The sequence below is a fragment of the Notechis scutatus genome, chromosome 1 (genome assembly GCF_049901735.1).
Source record: "Notechis scutatus isolate UNSWTSFEM ecotype Mainland chromosome 1, rNotScu1.2, whole genome shotgun sequence".
In the NCBI taxonomy this organism is placed as follows: domain Eukaryota; kingdom Metazoa; phylum Chordata; class Lepidosauria; order Squamata; family Elapidae; genus Notechis; species Notechis scutatus.
This window is the reverse complement of record NC_142009.1, coordinates 210,020,013-210,039,193: the sequence shown is the minus strand read 5'-3', so window position 1 is coordinate 210,039,193 and position 19,181 is coordinate 210,020,013. Positions and strand designations below refer to the sequence as shown.

General features: G+C 35.5%; 1 protein-coding gene across 1 annotated transcript in view; it reads right to left on the bottom strand.

Moving 5' to 3' along the window:
- Positions 1-4,664: 4,664 nt before the first annotated feature.
- Positions 4,665-19,181, bottom strand: part of DARS1 (aspartyl-tRNA synthetase 1) — a 56,350-nt gene continuing 41,833 nt past the window's right edge. Inside the window, exons 8-16 of the mRNA XM_026665367.2 lie at positions 16,422-16,533; positions 15,202-15,336; positions 13,955-14,102; positions 12,037-12,183; positions 11,158-11,200; positions 10,826-10,906; positions 8,276-8,387; positions 6,912-6,983; positions 4,665-5,217 (exon numbers count right to left, since the gene is read on the bottom strand). Coding sequence (XP_026521152.2) covers positions 5,126-5,217; positions 6,912-6,983; positions 8,276-8,387; positions 10,826-10,906; positions 11,158-11,200; positions 12,037-12,183; positions 13,955-14,102; positions 15,202-15,336; positions 16,422-16,533 — 942 coding nt within the window. The 3' untranslated portion in view covers positions 4,665-5,125. The remainder of the gene's footprint in view (positions 5,218-6,911; positions 6,984-8,275; positions 8,388-10,825; positions 10,907-11,157; positions 11,201-12,036; positions 12,184-13,954; positions 14,103-15,201; positions 15,337-16,421; positions 16,534-19,181) is intronic.

Here is a 19,181-nt window from a genome sequence, read left to right as displayed (position 1 = left end):
TTAGATGAGAAGTGAAACATCTTCAAAGCAAACCAAGAAAGTCCAGTTGCCTCTTGAGTTTCCCTTTACTAAATTCTAATACAGGTATCATGTGGGAAATCAAAAGGCTATTAGATAGGTTTTTGAAACAGCAAATTCAGCAGCCTCTGCATTGCTTTGCGCTTTGCCATGTCTTTAGATACCTTAATTACAACTTTGAATTATGCTCAGGGACAGAATGGGGGCCAATTAAGCTGCTGCATTTAGCAAACAATTAGCACATTCAGATTAACAGGCTCTGCTTTGGCTCCAGCATTGTGGAACTGTTTAAGGCTGTCTAAGCCTTTTAAAAAGGCACCTCTGTGGGGAAAAAAAAAAACATCCACAATAGATGAAATGGTGTGTGAACAAGGAGCATAGCCTCTCCAGGAACTGCTAGAGTCAGTCCATTGCTTTTTTTACTGAATCTGGAGTATTCCCAAATTGCAGACCTGGGTGTTTTGCTGGTAGAAACTCCTGGCATCTCCAGGGATGGACGGCAGACAAAGTTTTGATCAATTGTAACCAGTATTGACCATGATAGTGCAAATGGGCTTTTTTCAAACTGGGGTTCCAGGAACCATAGGGTTCTTCAAAGACATGAATGGATTCCACAAGGGATTAAGTGGGGGAGGAGGGGAAATATTTTTGCAAGGGATTATGGGGGGGGAAAGCCACCTTCAGATGTACTGAGCCATTTGTTCTTACCTCAGTGGTATAGCTCCTCTCACTGGCTGGACGTCATTTGCCTTTGCAACTATGCTCCACGCAAGAGGCAGCTAACTGCTGTTCCCTCACAATGTGCACCCAGACAAAATCCGATTCCCTGCCTGACCCCAAACTCTGGCAAACTTTTCTAATTCTGCAAGAATGATTGCAGTGAGTTCCTCCTCCTTCACTTCCATATGGCAGAATATGCATTTGTCTGTCCCCAAAGATTCCAGCCAAAGGCAGCATCATATGCATAGCTGCTTAGGAGTACATATCATTGAGCTGTGTGGCAATTAATCAAGAAACAGTTGCACTGCTCATCTGGACAGTTGGCCATCCTTCTCTCCCTTTTGTACCGTCAGTCAGAATCGCCTTATTGGAGAAATGGGTGGCATATAAATGTAATAAATAAATAAACTTTGTTTCCTTTTGTGCCATGACATGACCCCTAGAAACTCCAGCAATAATGGCAATTGAAGTCCTGAAAGTATAGAGGATTTTTCAAATTGTTTGATGGGGTGTTGTGAGGAATTAGAAAAAAAAAGTTCATTCTGACCCAGCCAATTTGTTATTACAGTTGCTCTGAATTAAACTAATGGATTGCTTAGTCTTAGACTGAACATTTTGAAAACCTCTGGCCTGATGGTCTTTGCTGCCTACGTTTCTAATATCAAACCTGCCCCATATTCCGAGTTGCAAATATTCAGGAAATTCTGAGAACTGCATTTATTAAGTAACTTTTCAAAATCCCATTCAGGTACTGTTTTAGATAGAATTATATTGTCGGCATCACAGACGAGTCAACAACTTGGCTTTACAGACTTGCTGTGTTTACGACAAATCTTTCATATTTTTCTATTGGGATTAGTGCCTGTAACGTTGGCATTTTTTTTTTCTTATTTTGAGAAAATGTTGCAAACTGATTTGGTATGTGTAGCGTGTTCCAATATAGGGCGTGTTTGCATGACATGCTTAGGTGAGCCTGCCATGGTCCATGAGTGATTTCCCACGTGATCGAGCCCTAAATAGATGCTCAGAGGACTGCTTACTGAAGTGCAGCTATCTTGGTTAGTATCCAAGCCATTTTTGCAGGAACAAACAGTTTCGCAGTAAAAATGGTAAAACCCTGAGTGTTCCGATCAGCCTTTACCATTCCCTTCGCCCAAACTGCATATCTGTTTCACCTTCTCAGTACTTGCAAAGGAATGGAAGAAAAAGCCGAGCATGGCTAGAACAGCCGCTTGAAGTAGTTGTTCTAGCTTCCCATTTTTCTGTTTAGAAGTTGAAAGATAGTAACCCCCAAATTTCTCTTCTGAACTTGAAAGAAAACTGTACCCAGGATAAGACAAATTATCACTAACAAACCTCAGATACTAACTGTGGTCAAGATATTCTGTGTTTGGCAATTTCTTCTCAGGTTCCAGGGCCACCCAGTGAACTTGGTCTTATGTATTACAGAAGCATTCCATAAAGTAGAAACTATGTGTTTGAGATTTCAACTTCAGGTAGATAAGAGATGGATCTACACATACTATTATCTAATTTTTACTTGAACAAATCCAGTGGAGTTGATCTCTCTGGGTAATTGGATCTGCTATTGAATTGCTCTGTTATGAACTTTTATTCTAATGTTCAGTTGGAATCTGCCTTTTTGTAACTTAAATCCATTATTCTATCTTGCAATCTAGAATGATCTTGATTTACTTCTTCAGTTTTCTTGGCAAGATTTCAGAAGTGGCTTGCCATTATCTCCTTGCCAGGGCTAAGAAAGATTGTTTGGCCCAAAGTCACCAAGGCAGCACTAGAACGCATAGTTTCCTAGTTTCTAACTGTATGCCTTAACCACTAGACCAAACTGGCTCTCATGATTTACTTCCACTTGACAGCTTCTGAGATAATGTGAAGATTCATGTGCTTCAGCCTTTGCTCAAAACTAAACATACCCAGCTCCATCAGCCTCTCTTTGTAGGAGCTCATTTCTAATTCCAAGTTGTTGTTTTTTTGGCTCTTCTCTCAATCCTTATTGCACTGGGCCCAGAATTGGTACCTAACCAAGGCCAAAGGGAACACACAAACTACTTCAAGATTTAAAAAATACATTTACATTGATGAAACCTAAAATTACATTTGTTCTTGTTATAATCGTGTTGTGCTACTGGCTCATATTCAATTTGTAATTTACACCAACAATCCACGCACGCACTGAAAATACTAAGATGGAGCCCTATCAAAATAACACGAAGTCCAATTACAGCATCCACCATGAAAGAAACAAAAATTATCATCAGCCCCATCACCTGTCGGAATTATCAATCCACAACCTTCTTTGAAGATCTTCCCTCTTGTCATGTTATAACTGCAAGTTTTTTTTTTTTTTTAAAAAAGTGGAAAATATTACTTTTGGTTACTTCCAGACCATTTCTGTAACCTCTTGGAATCTTCTGAAGTACATCTATCCCATCCAATTTACTTGAAATTTCAATAACCACTCCCTAAACCTCTTCATCCATTGATATAAGTACTAGAATACAGGATGTATTCTAAAACTTTTTTTTTTAAAGTACCCTACTCTTTTTGATTTGGTGAGGAATTAGTCAAAAAGTAAAGTTGAGAGAAGAGGTTTATCCAGAAATATTAGATCTAATTGGGGAAAGGTAGTAATTGTATTTGATGCCAATTGGTTAACTGAATGTAAAAATACTAGAAATAAATTATTTTTATAATCCACTTAGCAACATAAACAGAGATAGGGAAGCAAGCAGCGTTTACAGGCAGTCCTCATTTAGTGACTGCCATATTTATTGACCATTTTCAGTTATGGTGACAAAAAAGTAACTGCGATCCACCTTGGCATATATGACTCTTTATGATCAATTCTGGCATATACACCCCTGGCATATTCTATGACTCTTTTGGAAAGTTCAGAGAAGAGCATGATGATTAGGGGCCTTAGAAGCTATAACATACGAAGAACGATTGCAGAAACTGCATGCCTAGTCTAGTGAAAAGAAGGATCAGGGGTGACCTGATAGTAGTCTTCCAAGAGTTGAAGGACTGCCAGAAGGAAGACGGCCCCCACTTATTTACCAAAGCATCTGAAGGCAGGACTAGAAAGAATGGATGGAAACTAATCAAGAAGAGAAGTAACCTAGAACTAAGGAGAAAATTCCTACACGGTGAGAACAATAAACCAAATAAAGTGGAACAAATTGCTTTTGGAAGTTGTGGGTGCCCCATCACTGGAGGCTTTTAAGAGACTGGACAGCCATTTGTCAGAAATAGTACAGGTCTCCTGTATGAGCAGGGGTTGGACTAGATGACCTTCAAGCTCCCTTCCAATTGTGTGACTATTTTATTGACTTTCGCAGGTCTGTAAAGCAAAGGAAAGCTAAAGTAAGATTGTAAGCAATCACAATTTCACTTAGCAACCACTTCACTTAATGATTGTGTTGCTAGTCCCATCTGCCTGTTGCTAAATGAGGACTATATATGTTGGTGTGTATGTATAGAACTGGTCTACTAAACAAAATTACCTTGCTTGGTTAGGTTCGCAAGTTTTAATATTTGAAGTAATATGTTTTTTTAAATTTTCATTTCATCATAGTTTTATCACATTTTTTCATCTCAGTATCAATAGAGTGAGTTCCTCCCACCTGCACCATCAAATCTACTCCAGGATCCTTTGGAAAAATCTGGGGATATACAGAATAGTTGGGGAAACAAGTGGAAGTTCTAATATACAAGAATAAATCTGAGTGCATGTTGCTAGGTCTAACTTTAAATATACATTTTATATGTAATATAATATGCAACAGAAGCCTTAATTTGTCGTAATGCCCCGTGTAAATAAAGCTGGCATAATTTTAGTATCAGGTAAGCATCAGGTACTATTTCAGAACAATATATTTCTCCTACAAAATGAAAAAACTGACACATAGAATTGTTAGAAGTTTTATTGCAATATTTTTCATTTTAGTAAGATCAAACTGTTCACTATCTCCAGTTGCTTCTCAAGAAAATTCTTGCTCAATTTACTTTCTGTACTGCATTGTTATTGACAAAAATCTAATCTGAGATTTTATTACCTTGCTGTTATATGTTGAAACAAATTATGCAAAAGTATGAATTTTATTAAAATTTGAGGTGTTTCTTTTAGAAATTTGCTTACCCACAAGGCAATACTGTAGTACCTTGATTTATTATTTTCTTAAAAAGATATGACATTTTCTGTGGCACTTCAGATCAGTTAAAGTAGCTGAATTTAAACATTAGTAATGAGTTTGAATGATTGTTATTGTGGCACTTGAATAGATGAGATATCCTCCCATTGCATATTGATTTATGTTGGATTGTTGGAAGCAATATTAAATCTTTGAAACTTGACATTGTAGTCTTCTTAAGGTGTGAGGCGCTTGGGATCACGGGGAAACATGGATGTCTGCCGGACATTGCTCAACCCAAGATACAACATGGTGACTCTTTCCAAGCCTGTAAAATTAAATCCAATCTAATAAATCTGAAGATGGAATTATATGTACAACATATATTGAAATATTCACTAAGAACAAACTTGCTGGGTTATTTGTGATAAACCAAAGTCAGTACCAAATATTTTTCTGCATCTGCCAAGTGGAATCTGGCAAAGATCTGAGACAAAGATCAGCAATAGTGGAATTGAAAGAGAACATTGGCATGGTGATGCAGTGCTTTCTCTGACTTATCCAGATATTCTATAGTCTTCCACACAATTTGCACATAAAAAACTGGATTACATTTTTTATAATATCTAAATTTTATTTTATAGTAAAAAATGTGGGTGGGTGGGATAATAGCAATTATTTTTATCACATTAGTAATCTGAACCATAGAAACAGATCCCCATCAAACAACAAAGGTTTCTTTGCCTCATTATCCTATGCCCTGCTAGATGAAATAGAAAGAGGAGCATGGTAAATAAGTGTTGTGATTTCTTTTGTGATTAAGGATCTTTCACTATCATTTCATTACTTCTTTGATAACTGGTTCATAAGAAAAAAAAGAACACAAGGTTTACAACAAAACAAAACAAAAAACTACCCTTAGAGATAAACGATCTGGAATGAGAATCTACAAAAAATTGATAAGGGTCAGATATAATGCACTGACGATGTTACCTATTTGGGTAATGAAACATTTGCAAGCAAACAGCTAGATTAGGTGAGCGTCAAGGACTCCACACTCAGGTAAAGGCACTGAGTGTCTGCATTTCTAAAAGCACACTCATTATTTATTTATTTATTTTATTTATTTGATTTGCCAATTGTTTACAAGATAATAAGTATAAGTGTATACATAGTTGTGAATACATGAAATGGGTACATATAAGAAAAATAGAAGAATAAGAGAAACAATAGGACAGGGACGGTAGGCACGTTGGTGCGCTTATGCACGCCCCCTACAGACCTCTTAGGAAAGGGGTGAGGTCAAAAGTAGACAGTCTAAGGTTAAAGTTTTTGGGGTTTGGGGAAGAGACTACAGAGTCGGGTAGAGTATTCCAGACATTGACCACTCTATTGCTGAAGTCGTATTTCCTGCAATCAAGTTTGGTGCGGTTTACTTTGAGTTTGTATCTATTGTGTGCTCTTGTGTTGTTATGGTTGAAGCTGAAGTATTCATTGACAGGTAGGACATTGCAATGTATGATTTTATATACCATGCTTAAGTCAGACCGAAGACGGCGTAATTCAACGTTTTCTAGTTCTAGAATTTCAAGTCTGGTGGCATAAGGTATTCTACAACGAGTAGAAGAGTGGAGAACTCTTCTTGTGAAATATTTCTGGACTTTCTCAATTGTGTTAATATCAGATACATAATGAGGGTTCCAGACTGATGAACTGTATTCGAGTATTGGTCTAGCAAATGTTTTGTATGCTCTGGTTAGTAGTGTGATATTACCAGAGAAAAAGCTACGTAGGATTAGGTTAACAACTCTTAATGCCTTTTTGGCTATGTAGTTGCAGTGGGCTCTAGCACTTAGATCATTAGAGGTGAGTATTCCAAGGTCCTTTACAGAGATTATGATTGTAAATGCAGGATAATTTTCTAAATTAAGGTCAATTGCTAGAATACTCTTCATCCTAAAATGCATTCTTTCATCTGAACACAGACCAAAGTGAAAATATAATGAACATAAGCTACATTACCTATGCCGCCGCCTGCATGGGGAGGTGCACCAAAACGAAATGAATCGATGTAAGCCTTAATTTTCTCTAAATCTGAAAAAGAAAAATTGCATTTCAGCTCAGCCCACATTCTAATTAGCATCATGGAAAAAGTATTCCACTTAGAAGAGAGCACCAATATTAACCAAATGTTTCAGCTCTTCACAACTTTCCAATACATGTTTTTCAATTAATTCAATATGACTATCCAATGTTAGACAGCTAGTTTGGTTTAGAGATGCATCAGGCTAGAAAGCTCTTAAGTTGACTTTTGCTGATAAGAACTAAATGAAGTTTTAGGTGTTTATAATAAGAAATGAGACATGGGAAGAAGTATTAAATGATGTAGTATTAGAGAAGAGGAAAAGCTATTGAAATTGTACTGATGAAAGGGAAAGTTATTTATCATTGTTTAAAACACATTTTCCTTTTCCTTTTTGCACTTTTTAATTTTTTTCTCATTTTACTCATGCTTTTTCTTAGCTTGTGTTAGTTTCTTATCTTTGTACACTTTAACAAAAATTACTTTTATTTTTAAAAAGAATATTTTTGCTGCCGAAAGGCAAGGCAGTTTGGCCAATGTAGTAGTTTTTGTTAGGCCAACTCACATATAGCTAGTAATACACTATTTTTTAGCCTTAAAATACACTGATTTTTAGATGTCTAAAAGTAAGATATACATGAAAGGCCTTGTAAAAGTCCAAAATATGGAGTATCCGCTCTCAGATTTCGTATTTTCCCTTTTCTCAACTAGTTTTAATAATGATTTTGTTATTACTTTTAATTATTTTTGTAGGTATATTTACTGTGTTAGTGATCCAAATGGCCTGCCTAGGGAGGGTTATGGAGTAAATAGGTTAAGAAATGTATAAACCCATTTTAAGAAAAATTCCATGCAATAGCCTTTATTATTTGAATGATATGTACTTTTTATTTTCCATGAGACAATCAAATATTTGACTTTCTTTGCAAGGAAAAGGATATTCTAAGAGGCAACAATCATCTGTAAAAATTCCAAACTCTACTCCCATTAGTCTTATTTTGAGTTCTGACCCTGTTCTATTTTCTATTTGACATGCTACTCAAATCATGTGGCCAAGGACCCAACTTTTAAAATATAAATATAAAAGTAAAAATTCTAGTTTTGCCAAATAAACTATAGCCAACATTGAAGTCCACAAATGTTAAAAGTTGCTAAAGATGAAAAATACTGAACTAGGAGAAAAATACAGATTTATCTTTTTACAGTCACAAGGATCCTATGAAAATAAGCAATACCTGACTCCTCTAATAAAAAGGTACCCTGTTAGAAATGATTTATTTAATTAATAGACCTTAGGAATTACCTATGCCATGATGCAAGGCTCTTTCAGTCAACAGCTCTGTATCATGAATTCGCTGTGCCCCAGACAGAATCTCTTCTCCTCTCATGAACATATCGTAGGAGTTGGAGGTTATCTGGGAGGGAGGAGGGGAAATGTGACTTAGTAACCAATAGTTAAGTATGCTTCAAACCTGGAATCTATAGATAATAAATGGCATAGGACAAAGACACTGATCACTATGAGAAATGTAACAGGAATATCTGCATAGGAGAAAAATGCTGCTTGAGGCATCTTCTGTCTTCTCCAACTATGATTGCATTGTGCCATCATGGTTTCCATGAGAAAGAACACTCTTCTCTTTCCCTTGTGTGCAGTTTTCAGAACTGCTGCTATAGTATAACTATACTAAAATGGTGGTTATTTGTTTTGTTACACTTTGTCTTTCTTTTCTGGTCATAAGATTTATGTTTAGTCCGTAGGATTCTGACTAGGGATAAAAAAACTTGCATTCTTTAATTTTATTTCTTTCAGTTTTGAAAGTACCACATATGCAGGAAAAAAGAAAAACTCAATAGGCTGCTTTATTCTGTGAAGATTATCTGAAAAGCAATCTTTATACCGGGGCAGAAAAAAAGACCCTCTTCTTGTACTGGTTTATTTCAAGTTCATGGAGAACATTTTAGGGTCCCTGTTTAATTTTTGAGGAAAAAATATTTTTTAAACCTTTTTCCAATAAAGATGATGTCATTTTTAGTGTCTAGAAGGCTTTGCCTTCTTAAATCAATTTACTCAGAAGCTATTGAATAAAACCCAGCCTTCCACGGTGTTTCTTACTAATACCACCATCCAGTCTTCCAGTTTGAGACTCAGTATGATTCTTCTTCAGATTAACTTTAAAATTTAAAGTTAACATACCGCTATCTTGTTATAGGTTCAAGAAAGCCAAGAGACAATTTTATATATTATGAGAAGATATACCATGAACTACAGAAATTACCTCTAATTTGTACAACTGTACAAATAATAGGAGGAGAAAAACAGATAATTCCAAATAGGTAAGGTGATAGAGAAAATATAAAATTTATTTATTTTTTACCCTTCTTTGGCAAGTGACTAATGTAAAACAAGGCTTTGTGGTTTTACCACTGGCTTATAATAAGAGTATTACAGCAAGTGGTACTACCTAGAAGAATTTAACTCATCTTGGAAGCTGGAGTGCCTTGGTTACTATTCCTGTATAGGCAAGATTAGGCAGTTGAAAAAAACATCCTGGAAAAAAATCCAATGGCAAACCAGTTCTGCAGAGCTATCACAAAAACAACATAGGTGTAATCACCAAGAATAGGAAATTAGAACCAAGACACTAAGAAACATTTGATAGAAACTCAACTCCATACTGGGAGAGACATGGATGCTTTCTAAATTTGACAAACAAATAAAAAAAAAAACCCTTTATACAATTTTAAAATATGCATTTCTGCATATGCTAGGTTGCAAACTAAAAACTGCATTCTAGTCAAATCACACTGCCCCCCCTCCCCATGCCCATTTACATAGTTAGAACTAAATATCATTGAATATTATAAACCTTTTCCTCACAAATCTATGCAAATTAATTTTTTGGAAGTGTTTTAGTCATTTCCTCATTCTTTCAATTTTTTGGCATTCACTTTTTTGTGGATAATTGTCTACAAATAATTGTTGTGATGTTCTCCCCAAAACAAGAAGGATAGCTGAAGTAATATCTATGAGGTATAAGGGTTCTTTGGCATAATAGCAGTATCTTTCGTCAGATATTTTTCACAGCTATATGAAAGACAATGCTTAACTAGAAGGATTTTGCTTTGGACGCTGAAAATCACCTGCTAAGAATTTCAAAACAGGACCAAAAGACTATTAAATGATAGTATCCATATCTCTTATAATTTATTACAAGGAATTGAAGAAACTGGTTGGGCTCTCATATGGTTCTATTAGAGACATTTCAAAAGCTATTTTAAAAATTAATAAAGCAGCTGTAACAATTAATTCCAAAGAATATTTCCATCAACCTAAAGCTATTAATAAGCTCAAACAAAACTTTATATTACACTAACTAAAACAGAACTTTTACTTGGTGAACAAGACAGAGATCACATAATCTCTTCTACTCCTTTTAAATAGTGTTTCTTTTGCACTGAACAAATGGTAGAGTTAATATTCTCAATTCTTTCCTACAATTATATTATCTCAACAATATCACACACTACAATGATTCTGTCATGGAGAAAATCTATCTATGTGATTGCTTGGAGTTGAAAAATGACTTGACACATAATCAATCAGTCATTCAATCAATCAATTTTCTAAGTAGGGACAATGCACTGGGAAATAAAGGAAAGAAATAAGACAACTAATGACTGTGTAATGCGAAAATAGATGTTTTCATTTTGAGAATGACCCATATCAGACTGTGACCTTGCAATATGTTTATGCCACATTTGTGACACAAATCCTACATCAGATTTGCAATGTGTCATATTTGTCATTATTTCACAGCATTTTTTTTTCAATACTGAGAGACATACTTACAGGATTTGCTGGGTCAGGCATTGTGTAGAAAGGTCTTACAGCCAGTGGATATTTGTCAAGAATATAAAAGTCGGTGTCATACTGCAGATATTAATAAAATATTTTTTAAAAAGAAAAAGAAATGGTAAAAATTAATTAAACCCCTACAGTGATATGAGACCTACTATAGAAAAGTAGATAGATAGATAGATATAGATATAGATAGATCTAGATCTAGATTTATCTCAATACTGTGATACACAAATCACAAGTAATTTATAGTTATTTAAGCTTGTGTCAGAAAGAAACTCAAGGGCTTTTTAAAGACAGACTTTTTTTTTTAAAAAAATTACCTTTTCCTTCACCAGACGACCCAAGAGCTTTTCACTTGGTGTACTGAAAATAAACAATCAGAAGTAAACAATGTTGACTTTTAGCAAGAATGTCTCTGAGGTATTACTGGGTTTGAGTTGTGTGCCTTCCAAAAAATGTAAGTGAGATAAAATGTTTACGGTTAAAAATGCCATTTAATGCTATTTACTAGTTCAACTATAGCAAACTGGGAATTAAACCTTGGATTAGGAATAATGGGAAACCTTCAGATTTTGTTGAAATAGGGCATAGGCAACCTGACCAGTATTCCCACAGATGTATCTCTTATAGCATACTAGATTCCTTGCTTCCTCTGATTTTTTTTAAAAAAATCCTTCCTACAGAATTATTTTTTCCTGTCACACTCCAGTCCAAGTATTAGCTATGTCAGGTCCTCCTGAACTCTTGAGCTGAGGCAAGATCAACTGGTGCTGCTATCTGCTCAGAACATGTTTGTACTTTGAGTCAGAAAGAATTACCAGAGCTCCCCATAATTTGCAGAAGATAAACAGTAGCATTTTGATAAATGAATTATTTGCTTCTGAAAAGTTCAGTTTGGGATGGTGTATGTACGTTTTCTATAATTCATGGTTTGATTGATTCAGAAAGTCCTTTGGTAATTCCAGATTTGTTTTTAATCTTATTCTCTGGAGATCTACCCATGTCTTGGGATGTGGAGGTTATATTGTTACAGGGGAATGATGTGTTAGTTTATAGAGAGATTTAAATGTTTTTCTATTCTCTGCATAGATGAACAGCGGTAGCCAATTCCTAAATCCAGGAATAGCATCGGGGATCCCAAGAATGGGTACCCTCTTGCCAATAGATGGCGCTCTTCCTTCTCCTTGGTAAAATCGTACCTGAGATCGTCTTCATCACCCATTTCCACTCCTGCTTCCCGAAGCATAGCCAGGCCCTCCCGGTACTCCAGCCTCAGTGTTGGCTCCAAGAACTTGAATGGCTCACATGGAAACTGTTTGCATACTGTCTGGATTTCAGTCTGAAACCTGTGTGTAAAAACAAAAGGCTTTTCAACATAGCCAAGCAGAAAACAAAGAAGTATTGCCTTTCATTACCACAAGAGTTCACTCTGTCACTGTAATATTTAAGACTCAGTTTATTGCTTTCCTGCAAGGAAAGCAATCTCTTGAGATAAGGTGACTGACATTTACACTGTATATGTCAAAGTATTTACTGGGCAGTCTGATGTGCTAAATGACTAAGCAAGTTAAATTTTACAAAAATTATTCTCAATAAATTGAGCTTCAGGCAGTAATCTCTGAATAAAGGCTGCATATACAAAAAATAAATGAAGTAAGCTACACCCCTGTTAATTCTATTTTAATCCATACAATTCAGACTATGACTTTATATGCCGTGGTTCTTTTATTACAAAAATTAAAAGATTTTCCAAGGTGTGCTATAATAATATAATGCTGAAGTAAAATTCCAATAATTGCAATGAATAGGAAGAAATATATACAGGGTCTTAAATATTTTGTACTTAACCTTAGCTTGGAAACAAAACGAAAATCATAGAATTTATAAATTTTAAGATTCTGGGCCTTCAACAGCTAATGCCAGAAGTCACTGACTGCTATATTGTTCACCCATTACCATTTTAGTTGCTCTTCATATGGAGATAATAATGAGCTATTTATTGGTAGATATCAGAATAGCATACCCGTCATATAAACTGAAGCTTATATGCTCTTGGATAGCACTTCAAATAGGTTTCAATGAGGAATCCTACCTAGTGCAGGAACTTCTTACATTCTCCTAATCGTTATTCATGATATTATGAATTTGCTACATAGGAAATTTAAGGACCAATGCCAAATTATTGATTTTCTTGCAGAAAGAGTAACAGCTATCCAAAAAAAGGTACGTGAGCATGTAAGATATTAACTTGTCAGCTTCTAAAATCTAGTGACAATGTTTTACCAGACATTTCCCCAGTTTTTCTTTAAACTGGCTAAAGTTGGTCAGCATTATAAAACACACATCAACATACCTTCAACTTAAGCAATCACAAAATAATGAGTGAGTAACCAGGACCGATCCCCTCTTTTCCTTTTGAGTTAATTTTTAAAATAATTTAAAGTTGTTTATTATTATTGTTGTAATTGTTATTATTAAAATAATTGAAACCTAAGAAAAAGACAATGGGTTTCCAGGTAAACTCAAGTATTGATTATGGACACATGTGTTAGATTTCTTTGCAGCAATGTGGAAGTGGTTTTCTACAATAGCCTTCTAGGCATCTTTGATTTCTTAGTCTAATTTTCTCTTTATTTAACCTTCCATTCATCTGTTTCACTGGATAAGTGGTTTCCAACATTCTTTGATAAAGAGAAATCACTATGTGACTCCAAGGTTTGGCAGCTGAGGTTCGCATCCTTGCTGCAGCTATGAACCGGAACAATAGTTTAGAATTCCTCCAAACAGGTAAAATAAAAGTAGCCAGAATATTTTTTTGAATATCTATGAACTGTTATTGCTGCTACTTTTTTTACTATTTAAGAACCTTGCTGGCACACTAGTTAGAATGCAGTGCTGCAGGCTACTTCTGCTGACTGCCCTCTGCCAGCAGTTTGGCAGTTTGAGTCTTACCAGCTCATGCCTTCTATCCTTCCGACGTTGGAAAAATAAGGCCCCAGATTGTTGGGGGCAACATGCAGACTCTGTAAAACGGCTTAGAGATAGCTGAAAAATACTTTTGAAACTCTCAAGTTTACGCTTATTTTCTAAAGTAGTATAAAAAAATATATTTTTTACCTTTCTTGAAGTCCCTTGAAAATTTGCACCAAGGTATCTGCAATCTCATCCACCACTTCATGATAATGGTAATTAAAAGCCATTTCAATATCCAGACCAACAAATTCCGTCAAGTGTCTGTGAGTGTTAGAATCTTCTGCTCTAAATACTGCATGAGAAATAATACTTTTTAAATTATGTTAAATGGTTCTATCAATGGAATTAAAAGAAGCTGGAGATATTATAACTTCCATTGCTACTATCAATTGCTCTAATAAGAAGTAAAGTTCTATTTCCCTGAGAGGAACTTAAATCCCCAAACGGAGCACAGGCTACTAATATTTATCCTAGTCTTGCATTCATGTCAGGAAAGAAATAGGAATCGGCAAAAGCAGTATTTAAAAGCATTAATTTTTTTTAAAAGGCTACCATCCAATATTCCACAAGAAAACCTGCAACTTAAGTCATATGTATTTTCCTTCCTTTTCTAACTGCATCTGGTCCTGAGGGAGCTCCACCCAAAATATTTATCTTAATGAGAATTCACTATCCCAGCAGTAAGATTGTAATGAATATAACCAGGAAAATATCCATGAAAATCTTCTATAGTCATTTTTAAAGATTGATCGATTAGCCATTTAGTAATTGCACATGCTTTTAGTTTGTCATTTGGGTACTAAGCCAAAAATGGCATAACAGTTAGTGCGTCTGTATTGGTGGTGAGCATGTAGGGTTTTAGTGCACAGCTGTCAATTTAGCTCAAGTTACTTACATACTGAAAGTGTCAGGATCAATAGGATAGGTGAAGGATAATATTGGTTTGGCTTACTAATATGGGTTTACTTACAAAATTGAGAACATAAATACTTTCACACATTATGTAGGACTGTACTGATTTCCAGTGAGCTGCTTATAACAACAAACTCCTGGCCCTGCTAAGCTTGTAGGTGGGCAATACATTCAATAATGGTTGAACTATGCCAAGTACAGTCACAATTTTTTAAAATGGAATGTTGTATGATGTTCTAATAGCCACTAGAGGACACTATTGCTCTGTTCCCAAGCCAAATTTCTGCTGAACTTGCTATTTGCTCTGCCCGCAAACTCTGAAACTGTCATATTGATTAGTTGTTTTCATAAAACTTTTGTCTGTTAGCAAATCAGATGGGAAAAGGCGTTGGAAAATTACCGCTTACATAATCTGAACATTCAGGGTATTCTTGCCCCAGAGACATGACAACCACCTTCTAGACAAAGCACTTCCTTACCTGGCCCAATGCAGAAAACCTTATCAAAGTCGGCACAAATACACATCTGCTTGTAAAGCTGAGGGGACTGTGCAAGGTAGGCACTGCTTTTGAAGTAGGACACAGTAAATACATTGGCACCACCTTCACTGGCAGCTGGAAAGCAAAGCAAGAGCAAATTTGGTGACACGTCTTGAACAAGATACATCATGATAAAAATGTCTCCCCCCCCCCCCCCGCTGCCTTTTTAGTTAATTTTCTTTCATTGTAAGATAGGTACCTGGTATGTATTTGGTTCCAGGCTCCTGCCCCTACTTTCAAGATACAAAAAAACACAAGCTAGAGGCTATACGTGGCCTGCCGACATACCTTCGGTGGTCCCCAGAGGCCCTTATAAGTGAACGGGGGAAAAAAGAGAGGCTATTTTCCTTTTTTTGGCATTTTTGGAATTGGGGGCAACTAAAAAGAAAGGCTAATCTTCCTTGATCTATTTCACCCCTTAACCTCCCTCCCACAAATCTTTGATCTGTCCCTGCCTACTTTGGGAATGCTGCCTTCAACATTTCACCCCAAACCCTGGGGTAACCCTCAAGCCAACCCAAGTTAAGCCCTCCTACCCTACTCCAAAGCTCTGGGTCAACAGGTCAAGTTTTCCCCATTGCCTACAACAAAGGGACTTTCCAACTCATTCCTCAATTGGTATCTTTCACGTTAGAATAGCGTCAAAGAGCACCAAAGCCTGTTTTAGAAGAGAAGGAAGCAGCAACAGAAACCCATAGAGGCAATTAGGAGGAAAAGGAGGAATTGCAAGCACCAAGGTCTTGCAATCTCTAAGACTAGAGAACTCTTTGCTTCATATGACTGGCAGTATTGAGACTAACAGGTAAATTCTCTAGTCCAGTTTAGCATATAAATTCCTCAGTGACACCCACTGCTCTAACCCCACAGGACTTCTTTTATATATTCTCAATATAAGTGTCAGTTTCAAAGATGAAAATGACAGCACAAGAAACTAAACAAGGAGAATTTCTTTCCATACCATACTTGAGAATGGAAAGTGCTTCAGTTTTTTAAATCAGTTACTGTTTCGAAGGAGGCAGCAGCAATTTAAAAAGAAGTACTAATGAGCAACCAAATACTTAAAATAAATTCATATTGGCTACTGCAGAAATGAGATTTACCCAAATTCATGTGTTCAATGTGTGAATTCTTCTGAATCCATTAAAATATCGAATGCATACCAGAAATAATCTTTGGAGTCTGAATTTCCACAAACCCTTTATGAATGAGTGTTTCTCGAAAAAGTTGACAAACACCAGACTGGACACGGAAGACAGCTTGACTAGTGGAGGTCTGGAAAATAAAGATACTATATTAAGATTCATAACTTAACTTTACTTGGTAGACTAATTGCTTGTCTTGATCAGGACAACTGAAGTAATTAAAATATTGTTTCAAGGACATTGTATTACCTATGGGCCTGCAGATGTATCTGATCATGTTTGCCCAAAAGCAGTATTATGAAGCGGTAATACTAAGAGTAACAGCTGAAAACACATATTAACAGTATGTAGCAGTATTGTAGGCAAATGGTAGACAAAGGAGATTATTATTTATTTAACCATTCACCAAAACTATTTTTAATCTGTTTTTCTTCTTGGAATATCAGGGTAGCGCTCAAGTAGAATACAAATCAAAACATACTATAGTACAACATAATGAAATCCCAAAATATCAGAACAACAACAAATTCAAAGCATGAAAACATCACACTAAATAAATTAGTGGAATATTTTAACATGCTGGCAAATAAGAATATGTTAGCCTAATGACAATATCATAGTAGTGTTAGTCAAGCACCAGTGGAGAGTGCATTTTAGCTATATGAGTTGATTATAGAGAAGGTCTCTATGTAGTTTCCAAGCAATGAGCTTCTCCTGTCAAAGGAACTTGGGAAAAATGCTTTTGGAAGCTGTTAAGATTCTGTGTAACATACACGCTTTTTGACAATATGGATCTCAAATTGCTTAGAGCTTCAAATGTAAGAACCAACTCTTTGAGCTTGAAAACAAATATAACTACTGTAATTCATTAAGAACCTGTGTAATCTACTCCCATTTAGCTGCTTGTTATAATTCTGACAAGCCTATCTGTAACTATTTGATTTTTTAAAATCATCTTTAATATTAACCCAATCAAAAGGGTGCATACTATAGACAACCTATTTCTAACCAGGAACAGTTGAAGCTATCAAATCAATTAAAAGTTATTGAAGGCCTTGCTTAAATGTACTGATCCTCTTCCAGCCCATTACTGATTTCAGGATAAGTGATTAATTAGCACTAATCACTACAAATTGTAGATAACATGTATATGTATGTATGAATATAGAACATCAAATTTCATGGGACCTTGCAGCAAAAAAAATATGCATTTCAGTGGAAACCCAACTTTACAAAACCTGACCTGGATTACAGAAGCAGAACTATCTTATACCATAGTTATACCAAAATACAATAAATACTCTTATACCATAGTTATACCAAAATACAATAAATAATAGAAAAACTGAGAGATCAGAGAATGAGTGAGTTAATAATCCTCCATTTCTTTTCTGACAGAAGTTGCTCATCGAAATGACCAAGACTGTTCTATATCAACCTTAGCTCTGGGGTATATTAAAATGGACATATTACCATTTCCATGTTTAAATAAGAGAATTCTCTGCCATGCCATTACAGCCACTAACGATGGACACTGTTCGAAACCACTACTCTTATCCTAATTAGATCTATGGTATGGGCATGCAAAGCATTAAAAATGCAAACTGTTTCAGATTCAAAATGCTCTGTTTTAAATGTGAAATGAGTTTGGAAAAATTTCAAGTGCCGGTGTTCCAAAATACTTTCAAGATGAGGGAGCAGTCCATTTTATGTTCCAAATAGGACATTTTAAGTCTGAAATGGTTCAAATTTAAAATATTTTCCATATGTCCAAATGCAGATATAACAATAATAGATAGAATGGAAAAGCTGAATTGTTGAAAGAAAAGGAAACAATAACTGTTAAAATAAGTGCATCAATATTATAGAATTCAAAAAGCAAACAATAGGTGGCTGTACAAAAAAAAATAGTTTAACAATAATAAAACAACAAACATTGTTTTGCATGAAGGTGAAAGGATCATTCCTTCTATTAACTTCTCCAAAACAATATAACTAAGCTAGCTAGTTTTAAAAAAGGTCACAGGGATCATTTACAAACTGGCTAACCCACATATTTATAAACAGACTAACAAGCTCTGTGGCTCAGTGAGAAGGAAAAACATGTATGATTCACACTTTCATAGTCAGTGCTAAACCCACAACTGATGCTAATGTTGATGAAGTATTAGGAACATGCAGCTGCCAAGCCTAAAGTAGTTACAGGGTTTTGTTTTGTTTTTGCTAAAAGGGATATGCGTCATAGAACTCTGTTTATCATTAACTTTTTTTTTTTAGGATGCCTACCTTTTTTGTTAGGTTAGAACATGTGGTTTTTCACATGATATACCAGCAAGCCACACACATGCAAAAAAAAACACAAAACCAAAGGAACTGTGACTAACTGTCAGTTATGTGGGTGTAGAAATTTTAAACATAGCAGATTGTATTCTTTAAAATAAACCAAGCTTCGTCTTCTTTGCATCAATGGAAAGCTAGGCAATCAATTTAAGCAAAATAGCCAGAGAGAAAGGGACTGATATAATCTTGCTTTTTTGTTGTAGTTTAACTAAGCTCTTAACTACAATTATGCTGGAATTGCTAAAGATTAGCCAGTCTTTTCTTGGTTGTTTAATAGAATTTAATCATGGTGGGTACAGCTAATTATAAAATATTCATTTACTGCAAGGGTAGGCATCTTATCTGTAGTTGGAAGTTGTACCTTATTTTTATTTTTGACTTCTGAATGTTGCAAGAGGCATGGACAGAGGTCTCACATGTTCAAGGTTCTTGTTTCTG